This window comes from Oncorhynchus keta, unplaced genomic scaffold, assembly GCF_023373465.1.
Source record: "Oncorhynchus keta strain PuntledgeMale-10-30-2019 unplaced genomic scaffold, Oket_V2 Un_scaffold_17407_pilon_pilon, whole genome shotgun sequence".
Taxonomy (NCBI): domain Eukaryota; kingdom Metazoa; phylum Chordata; class Actinopteri; order Salmoniformes; family Salmonidae; genus Oncorhynchus; species Oncorhynchus keta.
In genome coordinates, this window is record NW_026290822.1 from 297,525 (window position 1) to 318,474 (window position 20,950).

Genomic DNA, 20,950 nt, shown 5'->3' on the forward strand with positions numbered 1-20,950 from the left:
AATAAGTATTAAACCCATTTTTATAGTCTCCTACTGTAGTATATTTACTAATCACCCTTTAATATCTCCTACTGTATATTTCCTAATCACCCTTTAATATCTCCTACTGTATATTTACTAATCACCCTTTAATATCTCCTACTGTATATTTCCTAATCACCCTTTAATATCTCCTACTGTATATTTACTAATCATCCTTTAATATCTCCTACTGTATATTTACTAATCATCCTTTAATATCTCCTACTGTATATTTACTAATCATCCTTTAATATCTCCTACTGTATATTTACTAATCATCCTTTAATATCTCCTACTGTATATTTACTAATCATCCTTTAATATCTCCTACTGTATATTTCCCCATGTTTTCTAACATTTAACATATTTAACCTTTACATTATTATTTTACTAAATGCTAGTCCCAATTTGTTTCTTCTTCTTTTCTTTAATCAATGTCAATTCCCTCTCAATGTTCATTCTTCATTGTGCTCTGTGTGTAAGTGAAAGTTAAACTTCTTTGTGTGTGTGTGTGTGTGTGGTTGTATGCAAGTGGGTCCTTCCTACCCATGCCCTCTGTCACTAAAATGCCTACTACTCTTGACAACACGATGTGGTTGGCTGATACTTAAAATACCTATCCAGAAAATAGAATGTGTACATTGCACAGTAATATGGCTATTTCTAATATTTTATATCACCACGGGTTCAGTGGAGGCTCCTCAGAGGGCAATCCTCCTCAGTGAATTTCTTTTTTTTTAATAGTGAAACATTAAAAAAGTTATCATTTTCACATAAAACTATACTGAATATATTTACGTCACTAAATAATTGATTAATACACACTGTTTTGCAATGAAGATCTACAGTAGCCTAAACAGCACTCTGTTGGGTATTACTGGGGTGTAGCCGGAGGACAGCTAGTTTCCGTCCTCCTCTGGGTACATTGACTTCAACACAAAACCTAGGAGGTTCATCGTTTTCACCCCCTTCCATAGACTTACACAGTAATTATGACAACTTCCGGAGGATGTCCTCCAACCTATCACAGCTCTTACTGCATGAACTGACATGCTGTCCACCCAATCAAAGGATCAGGGAATCTAGTACTGAAAGCATAAGCTACAGCTAGCTAGCACTACAATGCATAAAATGTGGTGAATAGTTGACTCAAAGAGAGAGAAAGACAGTTGAACAGTTTTGAACTCATTTATTTATTTAAAAATGAAGTAGAAGCGAGAGGAAGAGAGCTAGCTATATTTAGTTGTATTCCTTTCACTAAGCCAGCTAGCTAGTTTAGCCTACTCAAACAGAGAGGGATGAAATGATAGCTAGCTGGCTATGGCTATCCAACACCGGAACCCTTCCAAGTCAAGGTAAGCTTTTGGTTTTATTAATTTATTGCCACCGGGGTCGCCAGTGTAACTGCTAAAGGCTATTCCATAGACAAATGTCTGTATAGAGATACGTGCTCCTCGCAGTACTGTTTACTCTTGGGATTTTACAAGACATAACACTAGCTATGGTATTGTAACTGTGGTGGTTATAGACCATATCAATGTGGTTTTTCATATAACCTGGGGCACGATCATTTAAGATGTCAAACATATGATTAAGTTTGCAAAACATTTAATAATTGATTGGATTTAAATGGCACTTTTCTAGACCCCCAAAGCTTTTTATAGTGTAAGGGAAAACTCACCACCCTAACCCCACTTATATACTATTTAAAAAATATACAATTATTGGCCCATCCACCCCCCTCTTCAGAGGACAAAAGTAACTTTGTTTGAAATGTTTGTTTTTACAGATATTGCGACAAATACATTATTCATACACGGTACTTGTATAGACAGTATTACATGATAGGAATACAGTTTGATCTACACGTTAGAACACCCGTTTCAAAGTCTCATCTTCAGTTTTATTGAGGAACATTCCATTGTTAGTGTAGTATTTGAACGTTATTAAAATGAAATGAATGTTGTAAAAGTGTATGGTATAAATTAGTGCTCTGTCTTTGAACTTACTGCCTTGTTCATTTCAGCAGCATACGTCTCTTTGGCTTTTGTCTTTCCCCTGGTGGCATTCATACATCTTTGTGCAACTTACCTACTACCCATTTGCCCAAAACTTTGATCCTTTCTCAATGTTATACATTTTAGTGACATTGCCAATTCGTGTTGCCGAATGTCTTTTAGTAATTTGGTTCAGATTTCGAAAACGAGGCGGTTCCCGTGAACCGGAATTCGCGTCCTCACACTCCCTTATCTGATTGGTCGGGTAAGCGAGTCTTCTGAGCGGGCATACTCGTATTCACACTCCCTCGAATGATTGGTTGTGACTGTGGTAACTAGTGACGACCATTAAAAACGGGAGGCAACGCCGGTGTCCAGAGAATACAGCCATTGGTCTAGACTAGACTAGAGAGAGAGAGTGTACGTCCGGGCACGTTATTGTTGCATCAGAAATTGCAGACTGTTGACATGTCAAGCTCGGGAGAGTTAGGTAAGTACTGAAAATCGATGCATGTTTTTCATGTTTCCAAATATCAGCAGCGTCTCTTCAAGGCAAATGCGTGTTCTCAGAATATAAACTATTGCAGAATATTGCATGTTGGCTACGGTATGGCTAGCTATTTATATAGTCAATGAAATGAATGCCATTCTACACATCTATAGCGTCATTGTGCAAAATGGTACGCAGCATCATCTGGAGATGCGTGTAACAAAAGTTAAACATTCACCTTCCGCTACCATTTCTATCAAGCGGTCTACGTAGCCAATTTGATTCATACGTGATGCAACAGCCAATCTGGTGGACACTGTCGGTGTGATCAAGCGTCACGAATGTATTTAAATCAAAGTGCCGTCCAGCTGGTAGTACTATTGATGGTTATACTACCGTATTACTGGAAAGGGCTGAATCAAGCTTTCGCTTTCACAGTGAATGTCCAGAACATGAGTCATGAGAGTGACGGTAGATGGGTATATTCTGTGAAAATAGTCGTGACCGGTGTACTGGTGGCTGCGTGATGCTCGGTACACCGGTCACGACTATTTTAGTAGAATAACGTTACTCATAGCGTAATGTCTGGTCGTGTGCTGGGAAGAAAATGTTCTGTATTGTCACATACACCGGATAGGTACAGTGAAAAGTGACATTCATTTCGAAAGCGAAAATTCAATTCAACCTTTTCCAGGAAATCTGTAGAATAACAATCAATTGTACCAGCTCGCTAGATGACTTGTGAAAATATCTGATGCTACTACTAGCTAGTGGTCTACAAACAGTCTCTCGACATCGGGATCTCTCCATTGGTAACCCTCCTGTTGTGTTCCGGTGGAATTGGACCGATTTACAAGGTTTTGTTTCTCTGAAAAATGTAGTTTATTTAATCTGTCATAAGGTTCCATAACTTTGTCCACACAGGGCATCTGAACACACCAAATCCATTTTTGATGATTTTCATTACATTTTTTGGTGTTTTTATTTAACTTTTGTACGTACACCTGTGGTGTTCCTGGTCAAAAATAACTGGTCATTAGACATTAATGGGTGAGACTACAATTAGTGTATAACATTTTGTTCAGGCACATGTCCATTCCTCAGAAGGACACACTTCCATCTCCCAGACCCCGGCATCCATGTGTATTTGAGCACACACACCCCACACCCCTTCTTGGTTTCCATGGCAGCCCCCACGGGAACCTTTCCCCCAAGGGATCCACACCTGTTGGTATTTTCACAAACAATCGCAATATTGTTTCAATAATATATAGAGCTTTTCTCACAGCTCTGGTATATAAAGCTTTTTTGAGGCCTTGCTCACAATTCATTCTGTGGCAGCACAATGGCCAAACGATATGCTGTATGTGAGGCTCTTGATCATATATTTGATCATGACACTGGTGAGGAGGGAGTCCTTGTTAAACTTTGACACAAAGTAGTCTGTGATAAATAGCACAATATGTTTCATCTGAGTGTTTGTTATAGTCAAAATAATCTATACATTATTCATTTTTTAAACTCAAAAAATGAGTTGTATGAGCTCAGGTCAATGAGGCCTACAGGCCATAAATAGAAAGAAGTTCAACACTTGTAATGTTCACAAGAACTTGATGAAAAGATCTAACACAACATTAGGTGATAATATATGTATTAATATGGACTCATAATCAGCTATAATGGGGGTGGTCATTTTGGACCGGGAACACAGAATGAATTAACATGGAAGGAACAACAACAGGAGGGTTAACGTTCAGAGTTCCTCCAGCGCTGTTATGATCTTAGTAAAGCTGTGTCCTAACATAACCAATGATGTGGTCAAAACACCAACATGGAAGGTTAATACAGCATTGTTTATATTGTCATTTGAGTATTTGTAAATAAAACATGAATATACTGTGTACATAAGGCACATCTCATTGGATCCTGTAACTCTGAACGAGTTAGACTCCCATCCCCCAGTTCACCAAACAAAGTGGCAGGGTCAGGTTGTTGAAATGATAGCTTGGGCCTTTAAGTTAATACACCAAATCAGATGAAATAGCCAAAGCTCTTAGCCAGTTGTCAACTTTCAGATTGCATTGATCAGCAAGAGGGTTGATTAACATTTACAGTAGCACAACGTTCTTGGGCATCAATTCTTTGCCTTGTCTAGAGACGAAACCAATCCAAAATTAGTTTTGGCTTTTCAATGGTGTCTTGTCTGTGGGTGAATGTGTGCCGTCTTGTTTTCCACAGCCTTTGATTATGGCTTCTTGCTGCACACAAGTGAGGAGGCCACAGCCACCGTGGCTCTGAATGAGTACCTGAGCTCCCGCAGCTACCTGGCTGGGTTCAGCCCCTCTCGGGTGGACCAGGAGGTCTTTGAGCTCCTGCACAGGCCCCCGGCCCCGCAGCACGTGCACGCTCTGCGCTGGTACAGGCACATAGCAGCCCTGCAGCGGGAGACCCCCAGCCCAGATAGCAGCAGTGAGTAGAGTCCAGGGTCCATGGACAGGATAGGGATGCTCCCCTTAGACTAGAGTAGTCCACTGCACAAGGGCAGTCATGGCCCCCCTAGACTAGACCGATAGTGCATGGTCACTTTGGAATGTCGGTAAGGCGAGCTATTTAAATAGTCAATTAAATTAATGTAATTCTTCTACCTATGATCAGGCATCCCGAATGTATTTAAATCAGGGATGGGCACCTTTGTGGGGGTGGGGGCCACACAAAAACACATCTCATCATCAGGGGCTGGAGTGGTTTGCGGGTAAAGGTTGAATTTCGCTTTCACAATGAATGTCACCTTTCACTGCACCTTTCACAATGAATGTCACCTTTCACAATGAATGTCACCTTTCACAATGAATGTCACCTTTCACTGCACCTATCTGGTGTATGTGACAATACAACATTTGTTATTTTTTTCCAGAACATGAGTTATGACAAGTCCTGGAGACGGTGACCGTAGCTAAGATTATTCTGTGAGAGTAGTCCTGACCGTTGTACTGTTGGCTTCGTGATGCTCGGTATACCAGTCACAACTATTTTCACAGAATACTCATATAGCTACTGTCTCCAGCACTTTTTTATTGTCTTTATTGTTTTATTGTCACATACACCGGATGGGTACAGTGAAAGGGGACATTCATTGTGAAAGGTGCAGTGAAAGGGGACATTCATTGTGAAAGCGAAAGCGCAATTCACCCTTTTCCAGTAATACGGTAGTATAACCATAAATGGTACTTGCTGGTCACATTAGATTCAGGATTCTGGCAATACCCTTGTGTTCTGCTGACAGACCCTCTAAAATGAGCTGCTACATTTAAAGCTGGTGGGCCTCTCCTTCATTATTTCAGGAGCAGTATATTGGGCAAGAGCTTCATAGAAGCTTAATAGTGTCAGATATAGGCCAAGCCCCTGTTCAATATGGACTCATAGTGTCAGATATAGGCTAAGCCCCTGTTCAATATGGACTCATAGTGTCAGATATAGGCCAAGCCCCTGTTCAATATGGACTTGTAGTGTCAGATATTGTCCATGGCCCTGTTCAATATGGACTCATAGTGTCAGATATTTCCCAAGCCCCTGTTCAATATGGACTCATAGTGTCAGATATAGCCCAAGCCCCTGTTCAATATGGACTCATAGTGTCAGATATAGCCCAAGCCCCTGTTCAATATGGACCCATAATAACATTTGCATGATTAGCGTTTTGCAATCATCGAAGTCTTAACTGTCTTTTAGTCCTGTATTGATTTGTCAGTGTTAACGGCTAGTGGCAGGAGGACCACCGTTTGATGGTATCACTGGACTCTTTCCCATCCCGGAATTGTTTGATTTATTTTTTCATCACACTTGTGTTCCTTCCTGTGTGGGTTTTGTGTTTTGTTTTTGACACGCACTTTGAGGGCTAGCTAGTGTGTTGCTTTCCACACCTCACCCCACGCAAACTAAGTCTACTGGTAGCAGGCCTGTAATCTTTGATGAAGGCCCACAGACTGCATGGTGTTCCTGTGCTCTGGAGACCAGGGGTGGTTGTCATCAGACTGCATGGTGTTCCTGTGCTCTGGAGACCAGGGGTGGTTGTCATCAGACTGCATGGTGTTCCTGTCTGGAGACCAGGGGTGGTTGTCATCAGACTGCATGGTGTTCCTGTGCTCTGGAGACCAGGGGTGGTTGTCATCAGACTGCATGGTGTTCCTGTCTGGAGACCAGGGGTGGTTGTCATCAGACTGCATTGTGTTCCTGTCTGGAGACCAGGGTGGTTGTCATCAGACTGCATGGTGTTCCTGTGCTCTGGAGACCAGGGGTGGTTGTCATCAGACTGCATGGTGTTCCTGTGCTCTGGAGACCAGGGGTGGTTGCCATCAGAATCTGGAGACCAGGGGTGGTGTCTCAGACTGCATGGTGTTCCTGTGCTCTGGAGACCAGGGGTGGTTGTCATCAGACTGCATGGTGTTCCTGTGCTCAGAAGGGGTGGTTGTCATCAAATGGTGTTCCTGTGCTCTAGAATCATCAGACTGATGGTGTTTTGCTCTGGAGACCAGGGGTGGTTGTTCAATTCCATATGTCCTGTGCTTCAGTGGTGGCTTGCATACCCTGAGACAGTTGCCCGCTCAAATCAAGTTTGTCCTCTCAGAGAAAAGTTTGCCTAATGTTGTTATTAAATATGTCCTCTGTTTTTTTAGTAAAGGGAAAGAGGGTCCAGCACCCCTGGTCTGCCCCAGCCGGGTCCAACCTGCCAAAGCTGCGACTCTACAACAGCCTCACACGCACCAAGGTGACATGTTGACCTTCTTTTGTTTTGCTCGTTTGAGAGCCATTTTGGATGGCTGAATCCTTCTGATCAAATAGGAAAGAAGGACACTGGATGTCAATGTACAACATAAAGGTTTACATTTAGATCCCATCTCTGCAGCTCAGTTGGTAGAGCATGGCACTTGTGACGCCAGGGTAGTGGGTTCGATTCCAAAGACCATACATAGAATGTACGCATGACTGTCGCTTTGGATAAAAGTGTCTGCTAAATGTACTGTTATTAATACCAGACTGTTATTATTGGATAAAAGTGTCTGCTAAATGTACTGTAATTAATACCAGACTGTTATTATTGGATAAAAGTGTCTGCTAAATGTACTGTAATTAATACCAGACTGTTATTATTGGATAAAAGTTAATTAATACCAGACTGTTATTATTGGATAAAAGTGTCTGCTAAATGTACTGTAATTAATACCAGACTGTTATTATTGGATAAAAGTGTCTGCTAAATGTACTGTAATTAATACCAGACTGTTATTATTGGATAAAAGTCTCTGCTAAATGTACTGTAATTAATACCAGACTGTTATTATTGGATAAAAGTGTCTGCTAAATGTACTGTAATTAATACCAGACTGTTATTATTGGATAAAAGTGTCTGCTAAATGTACTGTAATTAATACCAGACTGTTGTTATTGCAGGAGCTGTTTGTTCCCCAGAATGGAAACAAGGTGTCGTGGTACTGCTGCGGACCCACTGTCTATGATGCCTCTCACATGGGACATGCCAGGTAAAGTTCACTTCAGGAAATAACAAGACGAGCAGTTTGTGACGGCCACACCTCACAGCAAAGAGCTGTTTACTCCAATATGTTTAGTCCAATAGGTGTAGTCTATAGTACAATAGGTGTAGTCTATAGTCCAATAGGTGTAGTCCAATAGGTATAGTCTATAGTCCAATAGGTTTAGTCCAATAGGTATAGTCTATAGTCCAATAGGTGTAGTCCAATAGGTATAGTCTATAGTCCAATAGGTTTAGTCCAATAGGTGTAGTCTATAGTACAATAGGTGTAGTCTATAGTCCAATAGGTTTAGTCTATAGTTCAATAGGTTTAGTCTATAGTCCAATAGGTGTAGTCCAATAGGTATAGTCCAATAGGTGTAGTCCAATAGGTATAGTCTATAGTCCAATAGGTTTAGTCCAATAGGTATAGTCTATAGTCCAATAGGTGGTTTAGTCCAATAGGTATAGTCTATAGTCCAATAGGTTTAGTCCAATAGGTGTAGTCCAATAGGTGTAGTCTATAGTCCAATAGGTTTAGTCCAATAGGTGTAGTCCAATAGGTATAGTCTATAGTCCAATAGGTTTAGTTCAATAGGTTTAGTCTATAGTCCAATAGGTTTAGTCCAATAGGTATAGTCTATAGTCCAATAGGTATAGTCTATAGTCCAATAGGTTTAGTCCAATAGGTGTAGTCTATAGTCCAATAGGTTTAGTCTATAGTCCAATAGGTTTAGTTCAATAGGTTTAGTCTATAGTCCAATAGGTTTAGTCCAATAGGTATAGTCTATAGTCCAATAGATTTAGTCCAATAGGTTTAGTCTATAGTCCAATAGGTGTAGTCTATAGTCCAATAGGTTTAGTCTATAGTCCAATAGGTATAGTCTATAGTCCAATAGGTTTAGTCTATAGTCCAATAGGTTTAGTCTATAGTACAATAGGTATAGTCTATAGTCCAATAGGTTTAGTCTATAGCCCAATATAAAATATTCCTGACCGTTGCCCTTGGCTTCGTGATGCTCGGTACACCACGGTAATGACTATTTTCACAGAATACTCCTAGCTACTGTCTCCATCGCTTGTCATGACTCATTTACATTTACATTTAAGTCATTTAGCAGACGCTCTTATCCAGAAGATTATAATAATGATAGATGTATTGTCACATACACCGGATGGGTGCAGTGAAAGGGGACATTCATTGTGAAAGGTACAGTGAAAGGGGACATTCATTGTGAAAGCGAAAGCGCAAGTCAACCTTTTCCAGTAATACGGTAGTATAACCATAAATGGTCCTAGCTGGTCACATTAGATTCAGGCTTCTGGCTATAACTGGTTCTGGAAAATAATAGTCTAGAACGAACACTATTTCCTGCTGTAGAACCTTTTAGATCAGTTTCAGTGTTTAGGTGTTAAGATGTGCGTCCAAATCAAATGATTTGATCCCTTTTTGTTTTTCAGATCTTACATATCTTTTGATATCCTCCGAAGGATTCTGATGAACTATTTCAAATATGACGTGTTCTACTGCATGAACATTACGGACATAGACGACAAGGTAACCAGCAGTGGTACAAAACGACATGTCTCGCCCTTCTGTTGTGAAAACTGAACCGTTGGCTGAATGGTCAGCGATCATTTGTCTGTGTGTCAGATCATCAGGCGGGCCAGACAGAACTACCTGCTGGAACAGTACAGAGAGAAGAAGCCAGCGGCTGCCCAGGTACTGCAGGATGTCCTTAGTGCCAGAGGGGTAAGACATCAAACTCTTTATAGTGTCTAGAAAGTTCATGACATATGAATCTGTCATTATTTACAGGTGTGGCTACGTGATTGGTCATCTGTGGACCAGTGGCATGTCCTGGGCATACTCTCAGGTTCTAAAGTCCACCTCTGTAATGGGGGGGGGGTGAGAATGAACCGTCCCATATATATAGAGAGAGTGGTGAACTTGGGCGCTGGGTGCCACATTACAACCTCTAACATCCCATTCACTCCATATCATTTGCAGCCCTTCCAGGCCAAGCTGGCCGAGACCACAGACCCAGACAAGAAACAGATGCTGGAGAGGCTGGACTCTGCCGTCGCTGCTGCTCTGGGACCCCTGCAGGGGGCGGTGGAGAGCAAGGCTGGGGAGGCTGACATACAACGCCTGGCTCAGGTAAGATCTCCTCCCTGCTGTACAACATGGATCTCTACGGTTCCTGACAAGTCTAATACACTCCCAGAGGTTTGGACTGAGTTACCTAGTCAAGTCACATTTGATTGTCTAGACACAGTCGAGGGGAGGACAGGCTCATGATAATGGCCCGGAACGGATCACGTGGAATGGCATCAAACACCTGGAAACCATGGAAACACCTGGAAACCATGGAAACCATGTGTTGGGTGTGTTTGATACCATTCCACTGATTCCGCTCCAGTCATTACCACCAGCCTGTCCTCCCTGATTAAGGTGACACCAACCTCCCGTGCGACGACACTGTAGGAAAAAGAACACCAGAGACAACCGAAGTCAAATGTGTTCTTTTGGTTCTTTTTGAAGGTGTTACTGGAGAAGGCCAAAGACCTGCTGTCTGATTGGTTGGATGCTCAATTTGGCAGTCAGGTGACCGAGAACTCCATCTTCTCTCTTCTTCCAAAGTTCTGGGAAGGGGAGTACCACAACGACATGGACGCCTTGAATGTAGGTGGAAGCACACACAACCCATATTTTATCATTCATATAACATTTATATTTATAATTAATTGTTAATTGTATTTTACTATGAACTTTTCTAGTGTCAATGCTCATTATCAGATGAGTCGTCATGAATGTAGGTGGAAGCACACAACTATTGTGTCACATGACCTGAATTTGATCCTTTTTATTTAATTGAAGGTGTTTTTATCAAACTGTCCTCTGTTGTTTTTATGTCCGGTGGTTCAGCACCATCCTCAGATAATGTCTTCTCATTTCTGGATAAGAGTTAAAACACAGGATCAAGTCTTATGTCACACGATAATGTAAAAAACACAGGGCCCTGTCTCATAAACCATACAGTATTTTAGCAGTAATATAACATGAATATTTCTAATTGTTAATCCTATTTTACTATTAAAATGACTAAATTTCTAGTGCCAATCTGATGATTAAAATGACTGATGACTGATTCCCCCACCTCTTCTGTGTTTAACCCCCCTAGGTTCTTCCCCCAGACGTACTCACCCGCGTCAGCGAGTACTGCCCAGAGATCGTGGACTTTGTGAAGAAGATCCTAGACAATGGCTTCGGGTAAGGGAGAGATGGTCTCTGTTATCATTCAGGCCCCCCTCCTCTAATTAGTTTTAAAACAACTCTCAGTTCATCCTTCTGTCTCTGTTATCATTCAGGCCCCCCTCCTCTAATTAGTTTTAAAACAACTCTCAGTTCATCCTTCTGTCTCTGTTATCATTCAGGCCCCCCTCCTCTAATTAGTTTTAAAACAACTCTCAGTTCATCCTTCTGTCTCTGTTATCATTCAGGCCCCCCTCCTCTAATTAGTTTTAAAACAACTCTCAGTTCATCCTTCTGTCTCTGTTATCATTCAGGCCCCCCTCTAATTAGTTTTAAAACAACTCTCAGTTCATCCTTCTGTCTCTGTTATCATTCAGGCCCCCCTCCTCTAATTAGTTTTAAAACAACTCTCAGTTCATCCTTCTGTCTCTGTTATCATTCAGGCCCCCCTCCTCTAATTAGTTTTAAAACAACTCTCAGTTCATCCTTCTGTCTCTGTTATCATTCAGGCCCCCCTCCTCTAATTAGTTTAAAAACAACTCTCAGTTCATCCTTCTGTCTCTGTTATCATTCAGCCCCCTCCTCTAATTAGTTTTAAAACAACTCTCAGTTCATCCTTCTGTCTCTGTTATCATTCAGGCCCCCCTCCTCTAATTAGTTTTAAAACAACTCTCAGTTCATCCTTCTGTCTCTGTTATCATTCAGGCCCCCCTCCTCTAATTAGTTTTAAAACAACTCTCAGTTCATCCTTCTGTCTCTGTTATCATTCAGCCCCCTATTCTAATTAGTTTTAAAACAACTCTCAGTTCATCCTTCTGTCTGTCTGTTATCATTCAGGCCCCCTCCTCTAATTAGTTTTAAAACAACTCTCAGTTCATCCTTCTGTCTCTGTTATCATTCAGGCCCCCCTCCTCTAATTAGTTTTAAAACAACTCTCAGTTCATCCTTCTGTCTCTGTTATCATTCAGGCCCCCTCCTCTAATTAGTTTTAAAACAACTCTCAGTTCATCCTTCTGTCTCTGTTATCATTCAGGCCCCCTCCTCTAATTAGTTTTAAAACAACTCTCAGTTCATCCTTCTGTCTCTGTTATCATTCAGGCCCCCTCCTCTAATTAGTTTTAAAACAACTCTCAGTTCATCCTTCTGTCTCTGTTATCATTCAGGCCCCCTCCTCTAATTAGTTTTAAAACAACTCTCAGTTCATCCTTCTGTCTCTGTTATCATTCAGGCCCCCCTCTAATTAGTTTTAAAACAACTCTCAGTTCATCCTTCTGTCTCTGTTATCATTCAGGCCCCCCTCCTCTAATTAGTTTTAAAACAACTCTCAGTTCATCCTTCTGTCTCTGTTATCATTCAGGCCCCCCTCCTCTAATTAGTTTTAAAACAACTCTCAGTTCATCCTTCTGTCTCTGTTATCATTCAGGCCCCCCTCCTCTAATTAGTTTTAAAACAACTCTCAGTTCATCCTTCTGTCTCTGTTATCATTCAGGCCCCCCTCCTCTAATTAGTTTTAAAACAACTCTCAGTTCATCCTTCTGTCTCTGTCGGGTTCTTTTGATTTTCCCGTCGGCAGGTACGAGTCCAACGGTTCAGTTTATTTTGACACAGCCAAGTTTGCCACCAGCCAGAAGCACGCGTACGGCAAGCTGGTACCTGAGGCGGTCGGCGACATGAAAGCTCTGCAGGAGGGAGAGGGTAATAATATCAATCATTTATAAAGAGCTTTTTTTAAAAACCCAAAGTGATACAATGTATGTGAGTTATTGGTCGTCCTCTGTGTCCTGCAGGAGATCTGAGTGTCTCAGCAGACCAGCTCAGTGAGAAGAGGTCGCAGAATGACTTTGCCCTGTGGAAGGCCTCTAAGCCGGGGGAGCCGTCCTGGGACTCACCCTGGGGAAAGGGACGGCCTGGCTGGCATATCGAATGTTCCGCTATGGCTGGTTCCATCTTGGGAGAGTCCATGGACATCCACGGGGGAGGCTTTGACCTCCGATTCCCCCATCACGATAATGAGTTGGCTCAGTCCGAGGTAAGGGTTTCGTCTCGAGTGATCTGTTTCTATGACATGGACAGTGATATGTTTCTATGACATGGACAGTGGTCTGTTTCTATGACATGGACAGTGATCTGTTTCTATGACATGGACAGTGATCTGTTTCTATGACATGGACAGTGGTCTGTTTCTATGACATGGACATGGACAGTGGTCTGTTTCTATGACATGGACAGTGGTCTGTTTCTATGACATGGACAGTGATCTGTTTCTATGACATGGACAGTGATCTGTTTCTATGACATGGACAGTGATCTGTTTCTATGACATGGACAGTGATCTGTTTCTATGACATGGACAGTGATCTGTTTCTATGACATGGACAGTGGTCTGTTTCTATGACATGGACAGTGGTCTGTTTCTATGACATGGACAGTGGTCTGTTTCTATGACATGGACAGTGATCTGTTTCTATGACATGGACAGTGATCTGTTTCTATGACATGGACAGTGATCTGTTTCTATGACATGGACAGTGGTCTGTTTCTATGACATGGACAGTGGTCTGTTTCTATGACATGGACAGTGGTCTGTTTCTATGACATGGACAGTGGTCTGTTTCTATGACATGGACAGTGGTCTGTTTCTATGACATGGACAGTGGTCTGTTTCTATGACATGGACAGTGGTCTGTTTCTATGACATGGACAGTGGTCTGTTTCTATGACATGGACAGTGGTCTGTTTCTATGACATGGACAGTGGTCTGTTTCTATGACATGGACAGTGGTCTGTTTCTATGACATGGACAGTGGTCTGTTTCTATGACATGGACAGTGATCTGTTGTTTCTATGACATGGACAGTGGTCTGTTTCTATGACATGGACAGTGATCTGTTTCTATGACATGGACAGTGATCTGTTTCTATGACATGGACAGTGATCTGTTTCTATGACATGGACAGTGATCTGTTTCTATGACATGGACAGTGATCTGTTTCTATGACATGGACAGTGATCTGTTTCTATGACATGGACAGTGATCTGTTTCTATGACATGGACAGTGATCTGTTTCTATGACATGGACAGTGGTCTGTTTCTATGACATGGACAGTGACTGTTTCTATGACATGGACAGTGGTCTGTTTCTATGACATGGACAGTGGTCTGTTTCTATGACATGGACAGTGGTCTGTTTCTATGACATGGACAGTGGTCTGTTTCTATGACATGGACAGTGGTCTGTTTCTATGACATGGACAGTGGTCTGTTTCTATGACATGGACAGTGGTCTGTTTCTATGACATGGACAGTGGTCTGTTTCTATGACATGGACAGTGGTCTGTTTCTATGACATGGACAGTGGTCTGTTTCTATGACATGGACAGTGATCTGTTTCTATGACATGGACAGTGATCTGTTTCTATGACATGGACAGTGATCTGTTTCTATGACATGGACAGTGGTCTGTTTCTATGACATGGACATGGACAGTGGTCTGTTTCTATGACATGGACAGTGGTCTGTTTCTATGACATGGACAGTGATCTGTTTCTATGACATGGACAGTGATCTGTTTCTATGACATGGACAGTGATCTGTTTCTATGACATGGACAGTGGTCTGTTTCTATGACATGGACAGTGGTCTGTTTCTATGACATGGACATGGACAGTGGTCTGTTTCTATGACATGGACATGGACAGTGGTCTGTTTCTATGACATGGACAGTGGTCTGTTTCTATGACATGGACAGTGGTCTGTTTCTATGACATGGACAGTGGTCTGTTTCTATGACATGGACAGTGATCTGTTTCTATGACATGGACAGTGATCTGTTTCTATGACATGGACAGTGATCTGTTTCTATGACATGGACAGTGATCTGTTTCTATGACATGGACAGTGGTCTGTTTCTATGACATGGACATGGACGGTGATCTGTTTCTATGACATGGACATGGACGGTGATCTGTTTCTATGACATGGACAGTGATCTGTTTCTATGACATGGACAGTGATCTGTTTTATGACATGGACATCTGTGAGTGGTCTGTTTCTATGACATGGACAGTGGTCTGTTTCTATGACATGGACAGTGGTCTGTTTCTATGACATGGACAGTGGTCTGTTTCTATGACATGGACAGTGGTCTGTTTCAGTGGTCTGTTTCTATGACATGGACAGTGGTCTGTTTCTATGACATGGACAGTGGTCTGTTTCTGACATGGACAGTGGTCTGTTTCTATGACATGGACAGTGGTCTGTTTCTATGACATGGACAGTGGTCTGTTTCTATGACATGGACAGTGGTCTGTTTCTATGACATGGACAGTGGTCTGTTTCTATGACATGGACAGTGGTCTGTTTCTATGACATGGACAGTGGTCTGTTTCTATGACATGGACAGTGGTCTGTTTCTATGACATGGACAGTGATATGTTTCTATGACATGGACAGTGATCTGTTTCTATGACATGGACGGTGGTCTGTTTCTATGACATGGACGGTGGTCTGTTTCTATGACATGGACGGTGGTCTGTTTCTATGACATGGACAGTGGTCTGTTTCTATGACATGGAGTTCTGTTTCATGTGGTCTGTTTCTATGACATGGACAGTGGTCTGTTTCTATGACATGGACAGTGGTCTGTTTCTATGACATGGACAGTGATCTGTTTCTATGACATGGACAGTGATCTGTTTCTATGACATGGACAGTGGTCTGTTTCTATGGACATGGACATCTGTTTCTATGACATGGACATGTGATCTGTTTCTATGACATGGACAGTGATCTGTTTCTATGACATGGACAGTGGTCTGTTTCTATGACAGTGGTCTGGACATGGACGGTGGTCTGTTTCTATGACATGGACAGTGATCTGTTTCTATGACATGGACAGTGGTCTGTTTCTATGACATGGACAGTGGTCTGTTTATGACATGGACAGTGGTCTGTTTCTATGACATGGACAGTGGTCTGTTTCTATGACATGGACAGTGGTCTGTTTCTATGACATGGACAGTGGTCTGTTTCTATGACATGGACAGTGGTCTGTTTCTATGACATGGACAGTGGTCTGTTTCTATGACATGGACAGTGGTCTGTTTCTATGACATGGACAGTGGTCTGTTTCTATGACATGGACAGTGGTCTGTTTCTATGACATGGACAGTGGTCTGTTTCTATGACATGGACAGTGGTCTGTTTCTATGACATGGACAGTGGTCTGTTTCTATGACATGGACAGTGGTCTGTTTCTATGACATGGACAGTGGTCTGTTTCTCTGTTTTACATGGACAGTGGTCTGTTTTGACATGGACATGTTTCTATGACATGGACAGTGGTCTGTTTCTATGACATGGACAGTGGTCTGTTTCTATGACATGGACAGTGGTCTGTTTCTATGACATGGACAGTGGTCTGTTTCTATGACATGGACAGTGGTCTGTTTCTATGACATGGACAGTGGTCTGTTTCTAGACATTGTCTGACATGGACAGTGGTCTGTTTCTATGACATGGACATGGACAGTGGTCTGTTTCTATGACATGGACAGTGGTCTGTTTCTGACATGGACATGGACAGTGGTCTGTTTCTATGACATGGACAGTGGTCTGTTTCTATGACATGGACAGTGGGTAGTGGTCTTTCTATGACATGGACAGTGGTCTGTTTCTATGACATGGACAGTGGTCTGTTTCTATGACATGGACATGGACAGTGGTCTGTTCTCTATGACATGGACATGGACAGTGGTCTGTTTCTATGACATGGACAGTGATCTGTTTCTATGACATGGACAGTGGTCTGTTTCTATGACATGGACAGTGGTCTGTTTCTATGACATGGACAGTGGTCTGTTTCTATGACATGGACAGTGGTCTGTTTCTATGACATGGACATGGACAGTGGTCTGTTTCTATGACATGGACATGGACAGTGGTCTGTCTCTGTGATCATGGACAGTGGTCTGTTTCTATGACATGGACATGTCTGTTTCTATGACATGGACAGTGGTCTGTTTTTGACTAGTGGTCTGACATGGACAGTGGTCTGTTTTATGACATGGACAGTGGTCTGTTTCTATGACATGGACAGTGGTCTGTTTCTATGACATGGACATGGACAGTGGTCTGTTTCATATGACACGGACAGTGGTCTGTTTCTATGACACGGACAGTGATCTGTTTCTATGACATGGACAGTGATCTGTTTCTATGACATGGACAGTGGTCTGTTTCTATGACATGGACAGTGGTCTGTTTCTATGACATGGACAGTGGTCTGTTTCTATGACATGGACAGTGGTCTGTTTCTATGACATGGACAGTGGTCTGTTTCTATGACATGGACAGTGGTCTGTTTCTATGACATGGACAGTGGTCTGTTTCTATGACATGGACAGTGTCTGTCTGTTTCTATGACATGGACAGTGGTCTGTTTCTATGACATGGACATGGACAGTGGTCTGTTTCTATGACATGGACATGGACAGTGGTCTGTTTCTATGACATGGACAGTGGTCTGTTTCTATGACATGGACATGGACAGTGGTCTGTTTCTATGACATGGACATGGACAGTGATCTGTTTCTATGACATGGACAGTGGTCTGTTTCTATGACATGGACAGTGGTCTGTTTCTATGACATGGACAGTGGTCTGTTTCTATGACATGGACAGTGGTCTGTTTCTATGACATGGACAGTGGTCTGTTTCTATGACATGGACAGTGGTCTGTTTCTATGACATGGACATGTTTCTATGACATGGTGGTCTGTTTCTATGACATGGACAGTGGTCTGTTTCTATGACATGGACAGTGGTCTGTTTCTATGACATGGACAGTGGTCTGTTTCTATGACATGGACAGTGGTCTGTTTCTATGACATGGACAGTGGTCTGTTTCTATGACATGGACAGTGGTCTGTTTCTATGACATGGACAGTGGTCTGTTTCTATGACATGGACAGTGGTCTGTTTCTATGACATGGACAGTGGTCTGTTTCTATGACATGGACAGTGGTCTGTTTCTATGACATGACAGTGAGTGGTCTGTTTCTATGACATGACAGTGGTCTGTTTCTATGACATGGACAGTGGTCTGTTTCTATGACATGGACAGTGATCTGTTTCTATGACATGGACAGTGGTCTGTTTCTATGACATGGACAGTGGTCTGTTTCTATGACATGGACAGTGATATGTTTCTATGACATGGACAGTGGTCTGTTTCTATGACATGGACAGTGGTCTGTTTCTATGACATGGACAGTGGTCTGTTTCTATGACATGGACAGTGGTCTGTTTCTATGACATGGACAGTGATCTGTTTCTATGACATGGACAGTGGTCTGTTTCTATGACATGGACAGTGGTCTGTTTCTATGACATGGACATGGACAGTGGTCTGTTTCTATGACATGGACAGTGGTCTGTTTCTATGACATGGACAGTGGTCTGTTTCTATGACATGGACAGTGGTCTGTTTCTATGACATGGACAGTGGTCTGTTTCTATGACATGGACAGTGGTCTGTTTCTATGACATGGACAGTGGTCTGTTTCTATGACATGGACAGTGGTCTGTTTCTATGACATGGACGGTGGTCTGTTTCTATGACATGGACGGTGGTCTGTTTCTATGACATGGACGGTGGTCTGTTTCTATGACATGGACAGTGGTCTGTTTCTATGACATGGACGGTGGTCTGTTTCTATGACATGGACAGTGATCTGTTTGTGCACTCTAAGTGTGCACTTGTTCACTCCCCCTCTAGGATTTGAAAGCATTGGCCTATAGTAGCAGCAAAGTCCACAAGGGCGAGTGAAGGAGTGTACACTTCGGGGGAGAAGGGTAGGGAACTGAAATGTAACCGTAGTATTCAAGTTGAATAACAAGCAGGATACCTGTCCATGCAGGCTTACTTTGAGAATGACCACTGGGTTCGCTACTTCCTGCACACGGGTCACCTGACCATCGCAGGCTGCAAGATGTCCAAATCTCTCAAGAACTTCATCACCATCAAGGATGCCCTGGCGAAGAACACAGGTGAAGAAACTTCTCAGTAGCCATTAAAACAATAGCATTATGTTAATGTGGGTGTCAGGAGTGTGTATGTGTGTGTGTGCAAGCTAACAGCTGTTCTCTGTGTGTTCCCCTCAGCTCGGCAGCTCCGTCTAGCCTTCCTGATGCATTCCTGGAAGGACACCCTGGATTACTCCTCCAACACCATGGAGTCGGCTGTCCACTACGAGAAATTCCTGAATGTAAGTGATCATATAGCCTAGAGGTACTTCTCTATATATTCTTAAACGGGTAGGTCAACATTTTGGCATCTAAGTCCTTTTATGTCTCTTGTTTGAAGGTAGTTTCTGGAGCCCAGGGCCTGCGTTATGGGCAGGTCTTAGGGGGCTTGGCCCACACTACCGTACCTCCTTACTACCGTACCTCCTTGCCCGTCTAAATAAAATATTTCAATGTTAATGATTTATTTGAGTGACGGGCGCTAACGAGCGGACCTCTGTCTCAGTATGTGTGGCCCATGTTATCATTTTTTGGGGCCAGACTGCATCAGATACCTGGGCTACATATAAGAAGGAGCCTGCTGAGATGTTTTCTCCGGTGAGATAGTTTCAGACACTTGAAGGAAAGTTGCCCGGTGCACTGTTCGAATGCTGTCATTTTTATTTTACCTTTTTATTTAACTAGGCAAGTCAGTTAAGAACAAATTCTTATTTTCAATGACGACCTAGGAACAGTGGGTTAACTGCCTGTTCAGGGGCAGAACGACAGATTTGTACCTTGTCAGCTCAGGGGTTTGAACTTGCAACCTTCCGGTTACTAGTCCAACGCTCTAACCACTAGGCTACCCTGCCGCCCCGAATAATTATTTGGGACAAATGTACAGGTAACCTAAAGGTTACCTTAAAGTAGGTAACCTACTTTTTTAAAAAGTGATTTGTTTAACAATCGGATGAAAACATCATGACTGGTTGTATTCATGCCACATTTACTACTATACTATAAAACCCATAAAAGAAAATTATGACCAGATGGCCAGATAGCATCAGATACATGGGTTAAACATACTTAGACAGAGGGGTGTTGGAGCGCATCTCTGTCAATTGTGGAAGTCAAATGCCTGTCCAACTGATTCATTCTGGCGCCGGCTCTGATAGGGCCATCGCCAACTCCTCCATTGTCCCTGTCTGCAGACTGGAAGTGTACAGGAGCAGCTAGCGTGTTAGCGTGTTAGCGTGTTAGCGTCAGAGTGTTTATTTTCATGAAATTGTTTTAGTTTTTCTTCTACTCTCCGGCTCGGAGGACTCAAAGTGCACCTGTTTGAGTCCGCTGACCACAAGGGGACTTTCTTTTTCATTTAGTCCTCTTCCTCTCCTCAACAGGAGGTTTTCATTTAGTCCTCTTCCTCTCCTCAACAGGAGTTTTTCATTTAGTCCTCTTCCTCTCCTCAACAGGAGTTTTTCATTTAGTCCTCTTCCTCTCCTCAACAGGAGTTTTTCATTTAGTCCTCTTCCTCTCCTCAACAGGAGTTTTTCATTTAGTCCTCTTCCTCTCCTCAACAGGAGTTTTTCATTTAGTCCTCCTCTCCTCAACAGGAGTTTTTCATTTAGTCCTCTTCCTCTCCTCAACAGGAGTT

At 42.5% G+C, this 20,950-nt stretch overlaps 1 protein-coding gene across 33 annotated transcripts in view; it reads left to right on the forward strand.

Moving 5' to 3' along the window:
* cars1 (cysteinyl-tRNA synthetase 1) overlaps positions 1 to 20,950 on the forward strand; it is a 31,704-nt gene that overhangs the window by 2,769 nt on the left and 7,985 nt on the right. For 29 of the 33 annotated variants that reach the window (XR_008128628.1, XR_008128630.1, XR_008128633.1 and 26 more), the window contains exons 1-12: positions 4,747 to 4,977; positions 7,182 to 7,273; positions 7,957 to 8,045; positions 9,497 to 9,593; positions 9,690 to 9,788; positions 10,047 to 10,196; positions 10,581 to 10,721; positions 11,221 to 11,309; positions 12,865 to 12,986; positions 13,079 to 13,320; positions 19,212 to 19,341; positions 19,456 to 19,559. Coding sequence is in view for 4 of the 33 variants with exons in the window: in XM_052514387.1 (XP_052370347.1) it covers positions 2,487 to 2,508; positions 4,747 to 4,977; positions 7,182 to 7,273; positions 7,957 to 8,045; positions 9,497 to 9,593; positions 9,690 to 9,788; positions 10,047 to 10,196; positions 10,581 to 10,721; positions 11,221 to 11,309; positions 12,865 to 12,986; positions 13,079 to 13,320; positions 19,212 to 19,341; positions 19,456 to 19,559 (1,608 nt within the window). In the remaining 29 variants the exon portion in view is untranslated. Of the gene's footprint in view, positions 1 to 2,345; positions 2,509 to 4,746; positions 4,978 to 7,181; positions 7,274 to 7,956; positions 8,046 to 9,496; positions 9,594 to 9,689; positions 9,789 to 10,046; positions 10,197 to 10,580; positions 10,722 to 11,220; positions 11,310 to 12,864; positions 12,987 to 13,078; positions 13,321 to 19,211; positions 19,342 to 19,455; positions 19,560 to 20,950 lie in introns of those variants that run through there. The other 4 variants (XM_052514388.1, XM_052514390.1, XM_052514387.1 and 1 more) reach the window with 3 other exon arrangements.